This window comes from Podarcis vaucheri, assembly GCF_965113315.1.
Source record: "Podarcis vaucheri genome assembly, chromosome: 16".
Taxonomy (NCBI): domain Eukaryota; kingdom Metazoa; phylum Chordata; class Lepidosauria; order Squamata; family Lacertidae; genus Podarcis; species Podarcis vaucheri.
Window position 1 is genome coordinate 35,034,937 of NC_138754.1, and position 22,201 is coordinate 35,057,137.

At 45.5% G+C, this 22,201-nt stretch overlaps 1 protein-coding gene across 1 annotated transcript in view; it reads right to left on the minus strand.

Annotated features, from left to right (window-relative positions):
• Positions 1-22,201, minus strand: part of MMP17 (matrix metallopeptidase 17) — a 162,012-nt gene that overhangs the window by 40,795 nt on the left and 99,016 nt on the right. The window contains exon 2 of the mRNA XM_082204144.1: positions 11,500-11,632. Coding sequence (XP_082060270.1) covers positions 11,500-11,632 — 133 coding nt within the window. The remainder of the gene's footprint in view (positions 1-11,499; positions 11,633-22,201) is intronic.

Consider the following 22,201-nt stretch of genomic DNA (forward strand, 5'->3'; position numbering starts at 1 on the left):
ATGGGGAGAGTTTCTGCCTTGAAACAGCAACGTCTACAGTGCATTTTCCATAACAGCCATTTCAGATATGAAACATACCTCCCCACCATGCACTATAAAGGGACCCCTGACCATTAGGTCCAGTCGTGGCCGACTTTGGGGTTGCGGTGCTCATCTCGCTTTATTGGCCGAGGGAGCTGGCGTACAGCTTCCGGGTCATGTGGCCAGCATGATTAAGCCGCTTCTGGCGAACCAGAGCAGCGCACAGAATAGGCGGTACCTATTTATCTGCTTGAACTTTGGTGTGCTTTCGAACTGCTAGCTTGGCAGGAGCTGGGACCGAGCAATGGAAGCTCACCCCGTCGCGGGGATTCAAACTGCCGACCTTCTGATCGGCAAGTCCTAGGCTCTCTGGTTTAACCCACAGCGCCACCTGCGTCCCTTCATGCACTATACAAAGCTACTAAGATAGAAATGTGGTAACTATTCACTGATTCACGTAGCTCACTGTTCCCTGCACTGGTTGGCAGCATTTCTCTCCAGGATTTCAGACAGGATTCTTTCATAGCCTGACCTGGAGATGCTGGGGACTGAACAGATGTCCTGGTGCAGAGGCATAGTTTTTCCCGACAGAGAAAACACATGTCTGAATTTGCATATACCCTACTGTAGATGCAACCAGAGTATTTCAGAACTGTTTGCTCTGGTTGCTAATAAGATATCATATCCTAAAGCAGCCTGGAGGAGAGTTGTCTAGCAATAAATATAATATGCAGAAAAACAGCACTATTCAGAAGTATGCAAAACCCCCTGAGTAAATCCATAATATAACTTGTGTTTGGTATTCATCTGCTGCTCTTTTCTTTTCCTCCTGTTAAGTGAGTTCTTAAGACTATTTTGAGTGTGTATTTTTTATTAAAAAAGAGCCTGTGTTTCTTATTATTATTCACATGCCCAGGTGCCGATACCCCCCTCCCCTTCCCACCCCCGGAAGCCAGACAACACATCAGGTAAAACGCAGGACAACATACTTGGGATTAAAACGGCCACAGCTTTCTTAATTTCAAATGTAGGAAAACCTTGGCTTAGGCATTGGGCATGTATCCTTCTCAGCTCCCTTGCTGGGGGTCTGAGGCAAGACAGGGTCAGTTGGTGATATGGGGATACTATCACAGCATTCACACAGCTGGCCCCCAATCTGTTAAGTTGTGGGTAGACATATCAGATGACACAGCGATTCTTCAAACAGCTCTTGTTTATTCACAGGCCAGGACAGAACTAAACTGAGGGGTTCAGTCAGCCTGCTTATATAGAGCTCCAGTACCATGTAACTGTAACCATTTCCTAAAACTATCCAATCACTGAAGTCACTTTCGATCCCTTATTTGCATAACTATTTACAGTATCCCCCTGCTGGCCCAGGGGGAGAACTTCAGTACATTGGTGCCCCGCAAGACGAATGCCTCGCAAGACGGAAAACTCGCTAGACGAAAGAGTTTTCCGTTTTGGAGGTGCTTCGCAAAATGAATTTCCTATGGGCTTGCTTCGCAAGACGACAATGTCTTGCGAGTTCCTGCTGGTTTTTTCCCTCCCCCCTTTTTCTAAGCCGCTAAGCCGCTTATCAGCTGATCCGATAAGCAGATAAGCCGCTAAAAGCCGCTAATAGCGCTAATAGCACTAATCCGCTAATCCTTCAATGAGCTTGCTTCGCAAGATGAAGAAACCGCTAGACCAAGAGAATCATAGAACGGATTCTTTTCGTCTTGCGAGGCACCACTGTACATAACACAATCCATGTTGCTGAGGGGAGTTCTATGACCCACCACCATATTCTTGTGGTCTGAGACTCCCCTCAATGCCCCCTTTAATGGGGTCCCTGGTATCACCGCCGCAGGTGGGGTGTGTCACCACACCACCCCTTCTATCGATTGATGGACTAGACTGGATTCCATCCAAGGCCTAAAACCGCCAAAGGTGTGATCATTGCTACGGGGAAGGCAACACCTGCAGAGCAGGGCAAATTCCTTCCCGGCTCTGAAAGACAGCAACCATCATCCGACCGCAGCAACATTCATGGACCTGGAAAGGAGAAGGTTAGCCTGTAAAGAAAGAAACCATTGGAGGGCTGGGTGGGTGACGCTCTGAGGCTGCTGTGCTGCCAGTGTCGGCTCCGACCTCCTTTTAAATCTAAGGAGTGGACCAGAGTGAAGCCTGCGCTTCCACGGTCCTCTCCTTTAGCTCAGCCCCCTGGCCGGCTGCGGATTGGCTGATTCAAATATGGAGGTTCGGCGGGAACCCATAGGCTTTTGCCTAGAGACCAGAGCAATGGCCCAACAGCATGGCGTGGTTTCGGGTGGGTGGCGGGGCTGCGTGGTGGGCTGCAAAACGTCGCCCACCGCCGGAGACACGGCGAGCGTCCATTATTAAATTTGTATACCCGTCTTCCCCTGAAGATCTCAGGGAAGCTCACAACATAAAAATACAAGATAAAAAAAAACACAAAATACATAATGGAAAAGGAATGAAAATAAACCAAAACAATAACCCCCTTCCCTGCTCTCCCGCCTCCCACAAACACAATTACAGTAAAAGGAAATAGGATGTTAATCAGCCAAAGGCTTGGTTGGTTGAAGAGGAATGTTTTCGCCAGGCACTAAAAGGTATTTAAAGAAGGCACCAGGCGAGTCTCCCGAGGGAGAGCATTCCACAAATGGGGAGCCACTGCAGAAAAATTTTGCGGACCTCTCACAGAGGAGGCACATGAAGAATTATATATTTAGACATGTCTGCTGATATATAAAGTTTTTTTTAATGACATTGTTTGCTGTAATTGTTAGGATCGTTTTTCATTTGTATGGTTCATAAGCCGCTTTAAGTATGATTTATCATTGAAAGGCAGCGTATTGATGCAGAATCGATCAGTCTTTGCCCCAACAGGAAAGCGAACATATCCAAGATTTATTTCTGATACCCCAGACCATGGCTTGAAGAATGGTCTAAATTGGCCCATTAGAAAGCTGTCGTCCCCCCACCCCCCGCAGTCATCGCAGACTCCTGACTCATTATGCATTTATAAATGATATAATTACTGCCTGAAAAATGACTCAGAAATCTGAAATTTCATAACATCAGAACTCGTGGACATTCAATGGAGCTGAATGTTAATAGATTCAGGAACAGATGAAAGAAAGGACTTCATCCATGGAGGAGAGGGCCTTCTAGGGTTACTGGTTAGGATATCTCTCCACAGTTGGGAGGCAGCAATGAATGCTTTCAAATGCTAGTTGTTGGAAACCACCGGAGGAGAGAGGGCTCTTGTCCTGCTTACGGGTTTCCCATAGGCATTTGTTTGTTCCCTGCAAGAACAGGATGCTGGACTGGAGTGGCCATTTGGCTGACCCAGCAAGCTAGTCTCATGTTCTTAAGGACTGGGAGACCTTTCCTTCCTCTGCCTCTGAATACCAGTCAGTGAGGACCACGAGGAGGGCAGGCTTTTCATAGGCATCTGATCGGCCACTGTGCGATCAGGATACTGAACTAGGTAGACCTTTGGTCTCATTGAGGAGGGCGCTTCTTATGCTATACCTGAAGGAGCATCTCCACCCCCATCGTTCAGCCTGGATACTGAGGTCCAGCTCTGACGGCCTTCTGGCGGTTCCCTCACTGTGAGGTTACAGTGAACCAGGCAGAGGGTCTTCTCGGTGGTGGCACCTGCCCCGTGGAATGCCCTCCCGTCAGATGTCAAGGAAACAAACAATTATCTGACTTTTAGAAGACCTCTGAAAGGTCCCTCTGTTTAGGGAAGTTTTTAATGTATGATTGTAATGTGTATGGGTTGCTCGTGCGTAAGTTGCCGCCTCTCCAGGCTTTGTTGCCTTGCTAAACCTTTCAGTCTGGGCAGCCCTTCACTTCGTGGCTGCCTCAGTCGCTAGCAGAATCCGTCAGTGGGCATTTCTTAAATCTTTTCCAACATAAAAGTTGTTTGACACCCAGTCTCCTCCTACTCTCTCTGCACGGAAGTCTTCTGCGCAGGGTGGGCGTGGGTAGCGGAGGACCCGTGCTCTCCCCGCTGGTGTCCGGTGAAGAGTCCTGGAGCCCTCTCGCCGATTCCCCCATCAGCCCCTCTATATCCCTGGTGTTGCGCTGATTTGCTTGCCCATCTGCGGAGCTGCCTCTCTCCCTGCTGGGCCCTTCTCCAGCATCATTGGAGAGCCTTCCCTCCGCCTCTAGCTCCAATGTCAGTTCCCTGACAATGATGTTTTATCATGTTTTTAATATTCTGTTAGGGGCCACCCAGAGTGGCTGGGGAATGAATTAATAAATTATTATTATTATTATTATTATTATTATTATTATTATTATTATTATTATTACACTCACTGTTTTTCTTTACATAATGTCAATAATAATAATAATAATAATAATAATAATAATAATAATATATTATTTATACCCCGCCCATCTGGCTGAGTTTCCCCAGCCACTCTGGGCGGCTCCCAATCAAGTGTTAAAAACAGTACAGCATTAAATATTTAAAACTTCCCTGAACAGGGCTGCCTTCAGATATCTTCTGAATGTCAGGTAATTGTTTATCTCTTTGACATCTGATGGGAGGGCGTTCCACAGGGCGGACTCCACTACCAAGAAGGCCCTCTGCCTGGTTCCCTGTAACCTCATTTCTCGCAATGAGGGAACCGCCAGAAGACCCTCAGTGCTGGACGTCAGTGTCCGGGCTGAACGATGGGGGTGGAGACGCTCCTTCAGGTATACAGGACCGAGGACATTTAGGGCTTTAAAGGTCAGCACCAACACTTTGAATCGTGCTCGGAAACGTACTGGGAGCCAATGCAGATCTCTCAGAACCGGTGTTATGTGGTCCCGGCGGCCACTCCCAGTCACCAGTCTAGCTGCCACATTCTGGATTAATTGCAGTTTCCGGGTCACCTTCAAAGGTAGCCCCATGTAGAGCGCGTTGCAGTAGTCCAAGCGGGAGATAACTAGAGCAACCCCCGAAGGTCCACACACAAGATACGTGCAGGGAATTGCTTCGAGTTTCCTCAAAAGGAAAAGCAAAAACAAAAAACAGGCACGTCATGCCATTTCCAAGCTGCTCTTTAAGAGAGAACAGATTACATGCTCTCCTTTAAATTTAAGTGGCGTGCACTTCCAATTTCAACGAAAGCGTGGGCCAACCAATAAAAGCAAACTGTTCCTTCTTTTCGCTCCTGGGCACCTTGGTGCATCCGATAAGACGGGGGAGAAATAATTACATGAATTTAATTAGGAACTGAGAAGGAGAGTCCTGGCGATGTGGCGATAGGGGAGGGGGAGGCGGAGGAAGGGAGGAGGGGAAGCTTGAAGAGCTGTTCAAAAGACAGTGGCTGCTGTTCAAAGCCTGAGTCACACAGAGCTGCCCTAAAAGCGTCTCCGCACTTGGCAAAGAAAGAGGGCATCATAATTAGCAGGTTCCTTCAAGCTTTTTCCAAAACCAGAGGGAGGGGAGCCCCTGGCCCAGGAGCTGTGAGCGGCCCTCACGTCCTCTCTATCCAGCCCTCGGAATTCTCCCCAGGCCCTGCCTTTACAACCCAAATGGGCTTTTGCCTAGCTGCACTGTGTCCTTGAACTGCTTCCTGCTCGCCTGGATGGAAGACAGCAAGGTCCGTGAGGTTGTGTGCATAGAAAGTAGCCTACTTAGAACAGTGGTGAAATGTACTCCCTTTTTGCCCCACCCACTTCTGCTTCTGGCCCCTCCCACCAGTGGCATACGACCCCCAGAAAGTTGCCCAGAAGGGAATGACCGCTCCCTGCATAAAATGGGGGGGCGCCCTTTGTGTGGACGCGTGCAGCCCCTGGATCTGGAGCGGCTCCATCAGCATAGGCTTGGCTTTGCCTTCCCTCAGGTGGGATACCTGGAGGTCTCCGCCTACCTCAGTCAGTTGTCCAATCCCACCTGGGGGAAGCGTTGCCAAGGAGACCAGGCCAGGTAGGGGAGGGATTACCTGCCCACACAATAGAGGGAGGATCTTACCTGGGAATCCTCACTTGGCTCCAGAGCTTCTCCCACCCTACCCACCCTCAGTTGATGTCTTATTTTGCAGGTTAACTTTTCTTCACAGGTTTTGCAGGTTCTTTTCTTCGCAGGTATGCGGGCGCTGCTACGTTAAGGTCGCTGTTAAAGGGCCGGAAAGGAATTCCCCTGCATTGGCAGGTTTTGCCTTTCCCGTAGCAAAATGTCACAACTTTGGCGGCATCAGGCCTTGCGCGGAATCCTTTAGTCTATCTTCCTCTTTGCAGCGGCGATACCAGAGTTCCCCGTTAAAGGGGTTTCTGAAGGGAGGCTTTGACCGTACGCCGAAAGGTTGTCATTGTTTTCTAGAGCCAGCCCATTCCCCCCCCCCCACTGGATAACCCTGATGCTCCCTAGGTCCCCGGCTGGGGACTGGGGAGGGAGAACACCCAATGCCTGATCCAAGGTCTACACACATTTGAAATTTAATAAAGTTGTGGCCAATTTAATCCCATAGCACGTTGTCTTGAGTCGTTATTCCACATGGGGGGTGTGTGCTCGGGATCTGGGGGACTCCGCCTGTCCACGCAATTTTCCTCCCTTGGGGGGGGGGGGAAAGCTCTCTGTTCCTCTGAAACAGAGAGCCACTTTTTTGGCTGTGGGCAACGTGGAAATCCTGCGTTGAGGAAACTTCATTTCGCTTAGCTGTCTCTGGATTTTGGGTTATCGTGGGGAAAGAAGAGGAGCTGCCAGCAGCAGCTAATAAGTACTCAAGCCTTATGGTGAAAGGTGAAGGGGGTTGTTTATACCTGTGGAATGAATTCTGAAGGACGTTAGCAGTTAGAAAAGAATGCTTTCAGGTAGAGAGGGGGAAAACCAATGGTTTTCCTGGGCTCCCATGGCAGTGAAATGAAACCACCCTTTCAGGAAGACTGCATAACTTGATAATGTTTCCTGGCATTTCATGAAAGAAAACTTAAAAGTACTAGGAATTGGTGAAAATTTTTTGAGAGGTATTGGCACGATTTATTCGGACCAAAAAGCAAAGTTAATAATTAACAACAACATATCAGATAACTTTGAGATAACTAAAGGTACTAGGCAGGGATGCCCTTTGTCTCCCTTGCTATTTATTACAGTTCTAGAGGTCTTGAATAAGAAGCTAAGAGAATCATCAGAAGTCAGAGGCATTAAGGTGGGACGAAAAGAATTTAAGTTAAGAGCCTTCGCAGATGATCTAGTTTTAACGTTGGAAGAACCAAGACAAAGTGTGAAAGAGGCAATAAAAAGAATGGAAGAGTTTGGGAAGGTATCAGGGTTTAAACTTAACAAAAATAAGACGAAAATGCTAGCGAAAAATTTGAAGAAAGAAGAGATGGAAGAATTACAAGCAGACTCAGGAATCGCGATAGCTAAAAAAATAAAATATTTAGGAATTTGGATGACAACAAAAAATATAAACCTATACAAGGACAACTATGAGGTGGTATGGAAAGAAATTAAGAAAGATATGGATATATGGAGTAGACTAAAATTGTCATTATTAGGCAGAATCTCTGTGATAAAAATGAATATATTACCTAGACTGCTATTTTTATTTCAAGCAATACCAGTGGTAAAAGGAATAAGACAATTTAAGGATTGGCAAAAAAACTTAGCGAAGTTTGTTTGGCAGGGAAAAAGGCCAAGGATAAAAATGAAGATACTAGTAGATAAGAAAGAGAGAGGAGGCTTTGATTTACCAGACCTGAGTTTATATTATGAAGCATCGTGCTTGGTATGGTTAAAAGACTGGCTGACCTTAGAAAACACCGACCTATTAGATTTAGAGGGCCATGATAATAGACATGGTTGGCATTCGTACCTATGGTATAACAAAGTAAAGGTACATAAAGGTTTTCTAAACCATGTGATTAGGAAATCTTTATATGAAGTATGGGATCGGAATAAAAACCTCCTGGAAAGAAAGACACCGTGGTGGATATCACCAATTGAGGTGTTGACAACAAAAAAAGCAAACATGGAAGGGGAAAGAATAACATATGAGGATATTACTAGGAAAACAGCCCAAGGGATAAAGCTCAAACCATACGACCAAATTGAAAAGAGGTTAACAGGGTGGCTGCAATACCATCAGATTAGTGATCTATTAAAGGAAGACAAAAAAAGAAATGGGTTCGAAGATAAAAAATCGAAATTCCAAATCGAGTTAATAGACTGTAAAGATAAAACTTTATCAAGAATGTATAGCTTATTGCTAGAATGGTATACAAAAGATGAAGAAGTAAAGGAATCAATGATAAAATGGGCAATTGATATTGGGCATAACATTGAATTGGATGCGTGGAAAAGATTATGGAAGGAGGGTTCGAGATTCACAGGATGCATGGCGTTGAAGGAAAACTTGTTAAAAATGATGTATAGATGGCATTTGACGCCAGTAAAATTAGCTAAAATGTATAGGAAAAAAGAAAGAAAGTGCTGGAAATGTAAAAAGGCAGATGGGGATTATTTCCATATGTGGTGGACTTGCGATAAGGTAAAAAAATTTTGGGAAGCAATTTATAATGAACTCAAAAAAATATTTAGATATACTTTTCCCAAAAGACCAGAGGCGTGTCTATTAGGCTTAATAGGAACAGAAATTAAAATAGAAGATCAAAATTTGTTCATGTATGCTACAGCTGCCGCGAGGACCCTTCTGGCCCAAAGATGGAAAGTACAAGATATACCAACTATACAGGAGTGGCAGGCGAAGTTGACAGAATATGCAGAACTTGCCAAACTGTCAGGGAGGATCCGGGACCAGGGAGATCAAAGATATCAAAATAACTGGAGTAAATTTATTGAATACTTAAAGAAGAATTGTAAAGAGGTCAAGACACTAGCAGGATTGACATAATACCTCCAATGTATAATAGTACTAACTTGAGAATGATGTGTGTGATGGAAAGAGGATAAATATACCAGTTGTGGGGAGGGAGGGGGGTTGTGACTTGGCAGAGTCAAAGGAAATGTATGGTGCTATTACAATTTGTTGGAAAAGAATATGTAAGGAAAACAATAAAAATTCATTTGCAAAAAAAAAAGGAAGACTGCATAACTTGAGTCAAGGGGTCTACTCTGAGTAAAGCTTAGACGGCTACAACCCATTCATATTATTATCTCATGAGACCAGGGCCCTGCGGGATCTGATTTCTTAATGCAGGGACTGCAAGACGCTTGTTCTTCCTGGCCTTTGGTTTGGACTCAGTCTGACCCTTATGTTTCCCTCCCCTTATGGTTTTGATCTATGGGCTACTTTTAAAATGAGGCTGCATTTTAAATTGCATTTTAACATGCATTTTAAATTGCCCCCCACATTATGTTTTTATTGTAATTTTACTGGTGTTAGCTGCCCTTAGCCTGGCTCTGGCTGCGGAGGGCGGGGTATAAATAAAATTTATTATTTGTTATCATATTATTATTATTATTTGGTAATAACAAGAATGCACAATCTGCCCCTGCTTATGATTTTGTCACAAAGCTGTGGCTTGTCTTTCACCTAGCTCATTTTAGCTGCGCTTAAGGTCTACTTTGATAAAGTCGTTAGCAATCTGCAAAGTAATTATGTGGGGAGGGGTGGGAAAGAAATAAAGCGAAACAGGGGCAGGAGGGTTTGGGGGGGCGGTGAGGAGGGAAAGGCATACCAGATGTCTGGACGGCTCACGGGTTTCAGAGGTGGGAAGACAGGCAGAGATAGAAAGCTCTCCGCATCACATTGCGGAAACCCCCCACCCCACCCCAGAAGCGTGAGAGGCTGGCGAAATAATTGCCCGCCTCGGGTTGTCGGCCGCACGGGGCGACGAAACACCTGAGCCATGTAATTACTTCCCCGGGATGGCAGGCGAGACCGTCTGCTTCTCGCACGCAGGGATCCTTCCTCTCCCCGCGGAAGCTGCCAAGAGGTCACAAGAGCAGCTGCGGAATGAAAGGGTGACGCTTTTGCTTCTGGTTCCCTTCTGGACAGAAGGCAGCAGTGGGGCGGGTGGGTTGGGGGGCAAGCCGCCTGGCCTTGCAAACTCTCCTCCAGCCTTTGCATAACTTTCATTTCATTCGAGTCATTCTGAACATATGTTACCGGTAACAGCCTTTCCTCTTCTGATGGGACGAGGTGGTGTTTTCCAAGGAATGCCTGCACTGTTAAGCTTGCTCACATCATGGCGTTTCGGTCAGAGTGTCGGACGAGGGGCCTGGGACAGCAGGGTTCAAATCCCCACTCTGCCATGAAGCTCCCTGGGTGGTGACTTTGAGCCAGTCCCTGCCTCTCTCTCTCTCTCTGCCTAACCTACCTATCAGGGTTGTTGTCAGGATTAAGAGAGAAGGCGGGCGGAGAGAACCACATATGGCACTATGAGCTCCTCAGATAGAAAGGCAGGATGGAGAAGTGCAATAAAAGAAACATGGTTTGTATCCAAGCTGATTGTAACTCCCCTTTTCATCGTTTGAAAATGGCGGCCGCTCGAGCGCTGCTGCTGCTGCTGGCGCCAACATGGCCCAGCCCCCTTCCTCCTCTGGGCAGGGCAGGGAGAAGCCAGGAGGAGGGAGGGAGGAGGCGCCACTGCCACTGTGTGAGGGAGAGGGACCGAGAGGGGGGAAAAGCGTGCACTGGCGATCCACGCGGCAATTCCCGGACCGCATGTGGGCCGGATCCAGAAGGCAATTGGGCCTGATTTGGCCGGTGGGCCTTAGTTTGCCTACCCATGGTCTAAGGAGCCAGTTGCCAATCTGGCCCCATCCAGATGTTTTGGACTGCAACTCCAACAACCCTAGTCATCACTTTAGTCATCAAACATCTGGAAGGCATCAGGTTGACAAAGGCCGGACAAACAAACCTGCACCTGAAATCTGAATCTACCGGACAGATTCCCACATTGCTTTCGTGTGATGTAAAAGCCGTTTCCAGAACCAAAGTGCTTATTTCTATGTCATTTGCTTCCTGAAACAAAACCTTAGTTGCAATTAATGTGGAAATGAGTGCTAAGCTCATTGTGCATGCAAAGGACATGGTCAACCACTAAGCCAGGGTCTGCTAGCGTGGCACCTGGGGCACTCTTGAGGTCTTTATCTGGTCCCGTGAAGTCTCTGAGCCCCCTGACACACTGCCCCCTTGGGTCCTAAGGTGGTGTAATGGTCACTCCCCCCCTTGCTTGGAAAGCCGAAAGAAGTTGAGAAGAATGATGCTCTTCTGTCAACTCTATGTGCTTTTCAAGCTCAGATGAATTCTGTTCAGTCTGACTTTTGCCTAGATTCCTTGGAAATGCAATGAGTTCTCTCTTTTTCCCTCTCTTTCTTTCTCTCTCTCTTTCTTAGGGAGGTGGGTGGTTTTTATCAAAGGAAGAGGCAGTGAAATGACCAGATGGGGTGGCACTCACAAATACAAATGGGCCCACCAGCATTAAAAAAAAAATGGCACCCACTACATTGAGCTATGTTGGACACAACAAATGTTCTCCTCACAATTCTCTACTCACCTAGAATCCCAGTGGTTTCAAGGCCACCAAACTGCTGCATGGCCACAATGGCTTTGGTGAGCTCTTCCTGTGTCTGCAGTTTTCCTGTGATGGGGTCTGGAGGGGGCAGATAGCCGAATTTTGTCAGCCAATCCTGTTAAAACCAAAAAAAGGAGAAGGTTGGGAAAAGAAAGAAATGATTCAATACGTCAAAGGTCTCTTTAGTTGCACCTCACCTAGTCTCTCTCTCTCACACATACTCTTACATGTTTACACTCGGCTTCCACATTGAATGCCGCATCCCTCGTTAACAAATGGATGTGTCAGAACAGATCTATGTACATTACTTTAAGTAATGGAATCTGATGACCTTCATGCATCCCGGAGCTGACATTTAATTTTCCTAACCAGCTACAAAACACTTTTGATTACATAGACGAGCAGTTATAGGAAACTCGGGGTTGCACTTCCATCTTGTCGCTAAAGGGGTCCGTGTGCGTCTCGGTGAGATAACACCGAAGGGGAAGGTGATGTTCCCTTCTCCCACTCCTGCTCTAGGCAAGAGACAGGGGTCTTTCAGAAACCCAGTGAAGGAGAAGATCTACTGCGAAACTAATGGTGCCTAATCCTGAAGGGGCCCCAGCAACCACTTCAGTCCACGTTGCTTAAAAAATTTGCTTTGAAAAGTGCATCATGCATGTATACAACATTTCCCTAAATTGTAAAGGTAAAGGGACCCCTGACCATTAGGTCCAGTCACGAACAACTCAGGGGTTGCGGCACTCATCTCGCTTTATTGGCTGAGGGAGCCGGCGTTCAGCTTCTGGGTCATGTGGCCAGCATGACTAAGCCGCTTCTGGCAAACCAGAGCAGCACAAGGAAACACTGTTTACCTTCCCGCCAGAGCACTACCTATTTATCTACTTGCACCTTGACTTGCTTTTGAACTGCTAGGTTGGCAGGAGCAGGGACCGAGCAACGGGAGCTCGGTGGGACTTCTGCAACCACACCCATAGGTATCTGGCTTGCCTCAGCATGCCCACCTGAGATATTAGGGGTTGGGGATGTGATTGCTGTGGGGATACCTGTAGCATCAACAGTTTTGGTGAGAAGCTGAGGGTTGATTACTGTGGGGTCGACTGCTCTTCCTGAATGGGCAAAAGCAGAGGCTTCCAGAATAAACAACCCCTCGCTACATTGCAAAAAGGTTGATCAAATGTTTGCTAGAGGATGAGGATGCTGGATCCGTGCAGCACAATTCTAAGGGGGTGAAATGCACTCAATCATTTTGACAATTCACACCCGTCTTCCATCTGCAGAGGAAACGGAAGGTTTGGTGGTGATTGGGGTGACAACGGTCATTGTTCTTGATCAGTACCTAAGAAGTATCGAAATATCGAGCTGTTAAGGGCTGCTATCAACCTGGGGCTTTTAACTGGGTCAATACCCCATTAAGTCCTCTCTCTTTGCAATGATTAATGTTGAGTGTCAACATCAGGTTAGAACAGCAGCGCTTGACCGCTTCATGTCTAAGTCACACCCCAGGAGATGGTTGGGACTGCACAGCAGAAAATTATCAGGTTCTGAATTGTTCTGATGGGAAACTGGCCTCTGCACGTCTCCCTATCTTGGCTTCCCTTTGAGTTGCTTAGTATTTTGATCTCCGCCATCCATTGCAGCAGTGTCTGGGGGGCTACTGTAACTGGTAGGGCAGAAGGCAAGGAGCACAGCAACAAGCGGAGCCAGAGACAATGACTGGAGGAGTCAACCAGCTACATCCCTTGCCCCTTCCCACCTGTTGAGTTCTACAAAGGCAATATTCAGACCAAGGAGGAGGAAACCAATGGGCAGTGCCACACCCTAGTAAGGGCAGAGCCCCATTTACCCTAATGGACTACCCTCCAGTGCACCCCTGAGATTCTGATGCAAAAGAGAGCATGAGATAGATTTCACTAGTGTTTAGTGATGTTCCTGCAACTTCACTGTGAATCACGTTATATACGAAAGGAGACTCTTGAGAGTCCCATGGACTGCAAGAAGATCAAACCTATCCATTCTTAAGGAAATCAGCCACTGGAAGGACAGATCCTGAAGCTGAGGCTCCAATACTTTGGCCACCTCACGAGAAGAGAAGACTCCCTGGAAAAGACCCTGATGTTGAGAAAGATGGATGGCACAAGGAGAAGGGGATGACAGAGGACGAGATGGTTGGACGGTGTTCTCGAGGCTACCAGCATGAGTTTGACCAAGCTGCAGGAGGTGGTGGAGGACAGGAGTGCCTGGCGTGCTCTGGTCCATGGGGTTACGAAGAGTCGGACACGACTAAACAACAACAATTTTTTTTTAAAAAAACATTTGCCACATGGCTCTGTCAACCATTGGCTGAGATGCTGTGATGCCACAGATTGTTCCAACTGCTTGTGGGAAACTGCAGTAAAACATAACTATGCGTGAGTGCCAGTTAGTGCATGATGAGGTTTGGACTGCAGGGTTAGATTCCTAGACTCAGATAGGTCTTCTCCAAGTGAAGCCTTCTCTTCCTCTTCCCTCTCTCTCTGCACCATGCAAGTGACCAAGGAAGATGTGCCTAAGCAAACTCCAAGCTTAGAGCATGTCTATTTCTGTATTTTCTACCCAAGAGTATTCTGTCTGTGTTCTCCTTGCTGCTGCTTAGATAAATGCATGAATCTGACCTTTGGGACATTTTGTAAGCAAAGCATTTTAAAACTTACCTAACAGTGTGTGGTCTGTTGTTACAATTATAATGCCCTGTGCTCGACGATGTTGAGGGATTGAACCAGGGACTTTCCCCACGCAAGGCAGATGCTCTAGCACTGACCCATGATCTTCACAAGAGCTATCACAATTGGTACTGAAACTGGGAATCCCCTTCCCATTTTATTGCTGGGTTTGGGCAAGTTAAAATGACTAAAAATCTCAATTAATAGTAAATTCAATAATAACAGTAAGTTTGTCGATCATTTGCATCCACCCATCTGTCTTGTTTTTGTTTTTTAAAATCATCCATCCTTCTCTTTCTTTTTCCTTCATCCATTTGTCCTTCTCCTTTCTTTTATTACATGCACCATACCTCTTTGCTTTCATCTTCTACATCCATCCATTCTTCCTCGATTCATTCATTCATTCATTCATTCATTCATTCATTTATTCTTCCTTTCTTCCCTTCATTTTTGCATCACCATTCCTTCTTATCCAAGCCATTCTTTCTTCCATATTCCCATTCATCACCCCCCTTCCTATACAATCCATTCATGCTCTTGTCCCCTCCAATCTCCCACCACGCCTTCCTTCCTGATTCCATTGGCAACCATTTGTTAGGAGCATGTCCCCCGAACCAGCCCCTGGGAAAGCAACCTCTTCATCGCGAGGCAAGTGTGGTCCAGGAGGCAGCCTGCACGGTCCTTGTCAGCTCCCCGCTGCAATTATTTGTTCCTTTGTACAGCAAAAGTAGCTGTGACAGAAATGAGATACACAATTTGCTCTTGATGGGTCCTGAAAAATCATCTCAGACATGTAACCCTACGTTGGCCCATCGATCGCCAAGTCTTGGCAGAGTGCAATTTGGTTTTCTTGACATCTACGGACCCATGCCCTTAATCCTCTAATTGTTAAGGAAGCTTTGGTATGCTACAGAATGGGCCGATTTGGCTGATTGTGGAGCATTTCTAGAAGGAAAATCATTGCAGAAACCTCAGCAAAGACAAAGACCGCACATTCTTCAAAATGAAGACTGTGAGAGATGGAGAAGCATTTATAGCAGGGTGGTGAACCCGTGAGTCACATCTGACCTTTATGCCTCTCTATTCATGCCAAGTGAGGAGCGAGGGAGCACTGGTTGGGGGGCTATTCAGTGATGGGGCTGCCCTTGACATGGCCTGGAGATCGAAAGGCGGCCTGGCCTCAGGAATGTGCCCTTGGGAGTGCAAGAAAGGCAGACGGAGCCCTCTGCCCGGCCTGCATGGAGCCTTCATGGTTACTGGCCTCTGTTGGGAATGCAGCTGTGAGACCAGGATGGGCTCCGGGGCCCCAAGACCCCTGGTGGCAGGCAGGCAGGCAGGCAGGCAGGCAGGCAGGGAAGAATGGGAAGTGGGGATGGAGCCTGCCAGGATGTGCCTGGGTGGCAGCAGCTTCCCCACGGGCTCCTGGTGTGTGTGTGTGTGTGTGTGTGTGTGTGTGTTAGGACTGGGCAATGTTTAGATGCATCGTCCAAAATCAGTTTGAAGTCCACATCATGTCAATGGTTTCATAATATCTGACATGCCGATATATCATGAATCACAATGTGTGTATGTGTGTGCTATGCAAAAAAAAATTGTGATATGGGAAAAGCCACGTAGCTGATCATCCCTTCTCTCATGATTCCTGCTGCCCCTGTTGCTCTGTACTACAAAATAGCAGCTGTTAAAGGCAAGTAAATATATATATATATCAGTTTTAGACCCCTAAGTACTAGCAGTTGCCAGGACATCACCCCGTTTGCCTCTACATAGTTGCATCCTTATGTCAGACGTTGTGCTATATTAGTATATTACGATGTTTAGCTGGTGATGTACCACAATGTTGGAATCCAGATATTGCCCAGCCCTAGTCCCTAATGGCACCATGCTGTTCAGCTGCTCCAAGCAGCTTTAAAATGTTAAGAATGAAAGAAAGAAATAGTGATTTGATCTTATCGAAGCTGGTCTTCAACTGATAGGGATCATGTTAAACTTTGCATTGCTCCAATGTGGAAAACCCACAACCCTCAAATTGTAACAGATTGGCTGAAATCAACACCAGGAAAGGGACATATAATGGGGAAACTATTTGTATTAATTATCAAAATATATTAATGGAAAGACCGACCTCGTTTGTCAAATACTGGAATGACAAAACAGCAGGTTATGTGTCTCCTTATAATTTATTCAATGTAATTTAACTTTCCACCAAAATGTACTTTTCTGAGATGATTTATCCCCTTTTCTTCTTCATCATCTTTCGACTCTACTGTGGTCTAGCGGAATAGGATTGACTAAACCAAACAGACCCAGATTCAAATCCACACCAGACATCTACTCAGTTCACAGCATGACCTGCCGATGGGCTCATCACTTATCTCTCAGCCTAACTTACCTCACAAGGATAAAATTGGACTCTTCCTTGTATGCATGATATCTAGAAGCTTAGTTTCAGCGCTTAAAAGAAAGTGAACAGGTGAACATATTTGAGGAAGGAAAACCATAGTTTTATAGAGGGTGAGATGGTCTTTAAGATTTGTGGGTTCTAGACTGTGTTGGGCTTTCATACCAGGACCTTGAATGGGCTTGGAGGCCAACTAGTGATGAGGATATATTCTGAAATGTAACACAACAGTCCTGTGAGGTAGGTCAGACTGAAATTAATGAGGCTGCAGAATCTGAAGTGTTATGTACTGAAGTTCTCACCCTGGGCCAGCAGGGGGATACTGTAGATAGTTATGCAAATGAAGGCTCGAAAGTGACGTTCAATGATTGGATGGATACTGTAGTTATGCAAATGGAGGATCGAAAGTGACGTTCAGTGATTGGATAGTTTTAGAAAGTTGCTACAGTAACGTTGTACTGGAGGCAGGCTGACTGAGCCCTTCAGTTCAGTTCTGTTGTGGCCTCTGAATAAAGAAGAGCTGTTTGAAGAATTGCTGTGTGGTCTGATATGTTCACCCACAACTTAACATGAAGCAACTGAAGCTATTCAATTGTCTTCAAGGGCAACTGCGAGCCAGCTGCACATTACAGCTGTCAAGCTTGAAGGTTACAGCAACATGGCTCAGTGTGGTGACCTGTCTTCACGACAACCTTATAAGGGAGGCCAGTGGCTTGCCCAAAGTCACTGGGCTTTGATCCCATGTCTCCCTACTCTAAATCCACTGCTCTAGCCACCACAATGTCTGGATCCAGAAGCCCCTGAGTTTATTGTAAGGTAAAGGGACCCCTGACCATTAGGTCCAGTTGTGACCGACTCTGGTGTTGCGACGCTCATCTCGCTTTATTGGCCGATGGAGCCGGCATACAGCTTCCAGGTCATGTGGCCAGCATGACTAAGCCGCTTCTGGTGAACCAGAGCAGCGCACGGAAATGCCGTTTACCTTCCCGCCGGAGCGGTACCTATTTATCTACTTGCACTTGATGTGATTTCGAATTGCTAGGTTGGCAGGAGCAGGGACCGAGCAACGGGAGCTCACCCCGTCGCGGGGATTCGAACCACCGACCTTCTGATCGGCAAGTCCTAGGCTCTGTGGTTTAACCCACAGCACCACCTGCGTCCCTGTTGAGTTCATTGTACATCCTAGCATATAACGGCCTCCTTTCAACAGCCTGTTTGACATGCTTCTTCTTCCAGTTCTCAAAACTTCCTCCAAGGAACCAACAAAAATATGCAACTTGAAAATAAAAAAAAAAATCAGATGTTCCAGCATTATTGCTGAACACTAAAAAGTTTGGAGAGAAAAAAGCTGTGCCATTGTTCCGGTGCTCAGAAGAGAATAATAATAATACTAATAAAAGTCAGAAGTGCTGGGATAGGCAGAAATGTCTGAGATATTTTCCTTCTCGCAGAGACCTCGCTTTGTGCCGCTCCCTGTGGTAAACACAGCTGGGGCAGAATCCCACTGCGCCTTCAGGTGCTGAACAAAAGGCTGCCTTCGACTGCAAATGTCTCTGGAACCAGGGTGACATTTGCGGCTCGATCCGATGCTCATTTTTCTCCAGGGGTGCAAAGCCTGTGACCTGTGGGCCATTCTTGGTCCACCAGAGGGGTCAGATAAGGCTTGCAAAGTCTTTGAAATAAAAAATCTCCACCCCCAAATCAACTGACTTCACTCCGATGGACGGGGTTTGAGTCTGGGGTACAAAGCTCAGTGGGTTACAGCATTTGCTTCACACGCAGCAGCTGCCTGTTTGAATCCCCTGCATCTATGGGTAGGACAGGAAGAGAGACCCCTGCCTTGAAACCACAAATATGAGAAAGGCAAGAAATCTTAGGAAGGCCAGGATGCTGTGTGTGTGTGTGTGTGTGTGTGTGTGTGACATTCACATACAGTGGTACCTCTGGTTAAGAACTTAATTCGTTCTGGTGGTCCATTCTTAACCTGAAACTGTTCTTAACCTGAGACACCACTTTAGCTAATGGGGCCTCCCGCTGCCGCCGCACGATTTCTGTTCTCATCCTGAAGCAAAGTTCTTACCCCGAGGTACTATTTCTGGGTTCGCAGAGTCTGTAAACTGAAGCATCTGTAACCCGAGGTACCACTGCATTGATCCAAAATGCCCAAACCTTTGCCTGCAGGACTTGTATGGTCAGGTATGAGGCATGCTGTTGGAGTTGCAAGTATCTGAGTGACATTTGCCAAGTGTGCATGGGAATTATAACCCCTATCGTTCAGCCCAGACACTGAGATCCTCCTCCGAAGGTCTTCTACTGGTTCGCTCACTGTGAGAAGTGAGGTTATAGAGAACCAGGAAGATGGCCTTCTCAGTAGTGGTGCCCTCCCTGGGGAACGCCCTCCCTTCAGCCTGGTGTGGTGGTTAAGAGCGGTGGCCTCGTAAACTGGTGAACCGGGTTCGATTCCCCACTCCTCAACATGCAGCTGCTGGGTGACCTTGGGCTAGTCACACTTCTCTGAAGTCTCTCAGCCCCACTCACCTCACAGAGTGTTTGTTGTGAAAGAGGAAGGGAAAGGAGATTGTTAGCCTCTTTGAGGCTCCTGAAGGAGAGTGAAAGGTGGGATATCAAGTCCAAACTCTTCTTCAGATATCAAGGAAATGAACAACTATCTTTTAGAAGACATCTGAAGGCAGCCCTGTATTGGGAAGTTTTTAATGTTTGATGTGTTAGTATGTTCTGATATATGCTGTGAGCCACCCAGAGTGGCTGGGGGAAACCAGCCAGATGGGCAGGGTATAAATAGTATAATAATAATAATAATAATAATAATAATAATAATAATAATAATAATAATAATAATAATAATAATAATTATTATTATTATTATTATTATTACCTGCAGCCAGTATAGCATATGGCGTCCTGGTTGGATTCAGTCTGGAGACCAGGATTCAAATCCCCACTCAGCCATGGAGCATAAGCTGTCAACCTTTCCCTTTTCTTGCGAGGAATCCTATTTGGAATAAGGGAATTTCCCTTAAAAAAAGGGAAACGTTGACAGCTATGCCATGAAACCCCCTGGGTGACTTTCTCCCTCAGTGTCACCTACCTCACAGGGTCGTTGTGGGGACAGAATGAAGAGGAGGAGGAGTACCATGTGTGCCACTTCGAACTCCTTGAAGCAATCTGATCTCCTTCAGATGTTTTGGACTACAATTCCCGCGCCTGGCTGGGGCTGGTGGGAGATGTGGTCCAGAACATCTAGACGCTGCCCAGTTAATCAGGGCTTAGCTAGACGGACAAAGAGCGTGAGATGAAACAAGGCAGCTTCGTGCCGCAAGTTATTGAAGACCTACAGCAATGCTGAAAAGGAGAAGAGAGCAGCTTTTGTTATGAAATGCATTTGACAGCATTCATCTGACCAAAACGGGCAGCTCAGGTTTGGATTACAACCATTTGTGGGTCTCCCTGCCGCTGCTTATTTAAAGGAGACTGTTCCCTAGGTTTCCCCTCCTGGTGTTCATTATTGGCACTGTTTAGTTTTGAAGCAACATTAAAAAAAAAAAAATCCTGCCAGGATGTAGTTTAATAAAGCACTTTGATGACCCTGGGCTCAATACATTTTTGCAAAGGCGGGACTGTCAATGGAAATGCTATAATTTTGAAACTGCTTGCTTTAATGCATTTTCTGTCGGCACTTTCCCCCCGCTGCTTTTTTTTCGGTGGATGATGAATTATTGAAAAACACGTTTTCAAAGCAGAGCCTTTCAACCTTCAAAAACAGAAGAGAAGATGACCCCAAAAGAATGACCCTCCCTGCTCAGCCAGAGTTAAATCAGCTTGTTTTACTAACTTGAGTGAAGTTAGAAATTACTTTGTGTAACTTTGGTGTACACTTAGAATTTCTCGCCTTGTCAGATGCAATGGATGGTGTACCCATTATGCAGAACGAAGGGATGGACTGCAGGGATATACAGAGGGGTCATATTCTTAACCTCCCCCCCCCAATGTAAAGCACTCCTTGCTTGTAGTAAACTAGTACACTGCATTTTTCTATAAAATGCACACTTACCGCATGCTGGATGATTTATTAATTTTTATTAACACAGAGGAAATATTTTTTTAAAGCTACCTCCCATTTCAGGCTGAAGCAGCATAATCTAAAAGTTCAGCATCACCTTCTGAATATTTATTTAGCTAATCATTATTATTTATATCGCACCCTTCCTCCCAAATGAGCTCAGGTTGGTGTGCACAGAGTAGACCCAGCACCAACCACCTCTGTATCCTCTTTTTTTATATATATAAATATTTATTAAAATTTTCACATTATTACAAAATGAGAAAGAAAAAGGAAAAATACAAAAATGAAAAATAGTTAAAAACAATTCCACCTTTTTTTTTTAAATAGTTTTTATTGCATTTTTTCAGACACAGACAGAAGACATAAGAAGAAAAAAAAGAAAGAAAGATGTAAAAGAAGATAAAAAAAGATCATACCCCTTCAACAGCTTATTTCAACTTTCCATCGAGCTTCCCCACATCTCCCGCACAATGCATTCTTAATAATAAATTTATCAGCAAATTATAACCTTGTTTCATGTGTTTCTTTGGTACTTTCAATTACAATTTAAGTTTAAATCCCTTATTGTCCATTTACTCTAAAAACAGAATATATTATCCTTTTTAACATTTAAACTTTGATCCCTTCAATATTATTTTCCAATTTCATAAATATTGCACTCTCATTGCTGGGGCTAGCGTTTCAAATTATACGTCATTTTATAGTTCATACAACTTATAAAATTTTTGCAAATAATTCTTGAATTTTTTCCAGTCCTCCTCCATTGCTTCTTCTCCCAGGTCTCGGATTCTGGCAGTCATTTCGGCCAACTCCATGTAGTCAATCAGTTGCGTTTGCCACTCTTCCAGTGTGGGTAAATCTTGAGTCTTCCAATGTTTGGCGATCAGAATTCTTGCTGCAGTGGTAGCATACATAAAAAACGTTCTATCCTTCTTTAACACCTTTTGGCCGACAATACCCAAGAGGAAGGCCTCCGGTTTCTTGGGAAAGGTGTACTTAAACACCTTTTTTAACTCATTATAGATCATTTCCCAGAAGGCTTTCACTCTTGGACAAGTCCACCAAAGGTGAAAGAATGTCCCTTCAGCCTCCTTACACTTCCAACATTTATTATCGGACAGATGGTATATCTTTGCAAGCTTGACTGGTGTCATGTACCACCTATATATCATTTTCATAATATTTTCTTTCAAGGCATTACATGCCGTAAATTTAATACCAGTGGTACATAACTTTTCCCAGTCATCAGACATAATGTTGTACCCAATGTCTTGAGCCCACTTTATCATGGCTGACTTAACTGTCTCATCCTGAGTGTTCCATTTAAGCAGCAAGTTATACATTCTCGATAAAACCTTGGTCTTTGGTTCTAACAACTCTGTCTCAAGTTTCGATTTTTCCACCTGGAAACCTGTTTTTTTGTCCAGCTTAACCACCTCATTAATTTGGGCATAGTGAAACCAGTCTTGCACCTTATCCTTTAATTTTTCAAAGCTC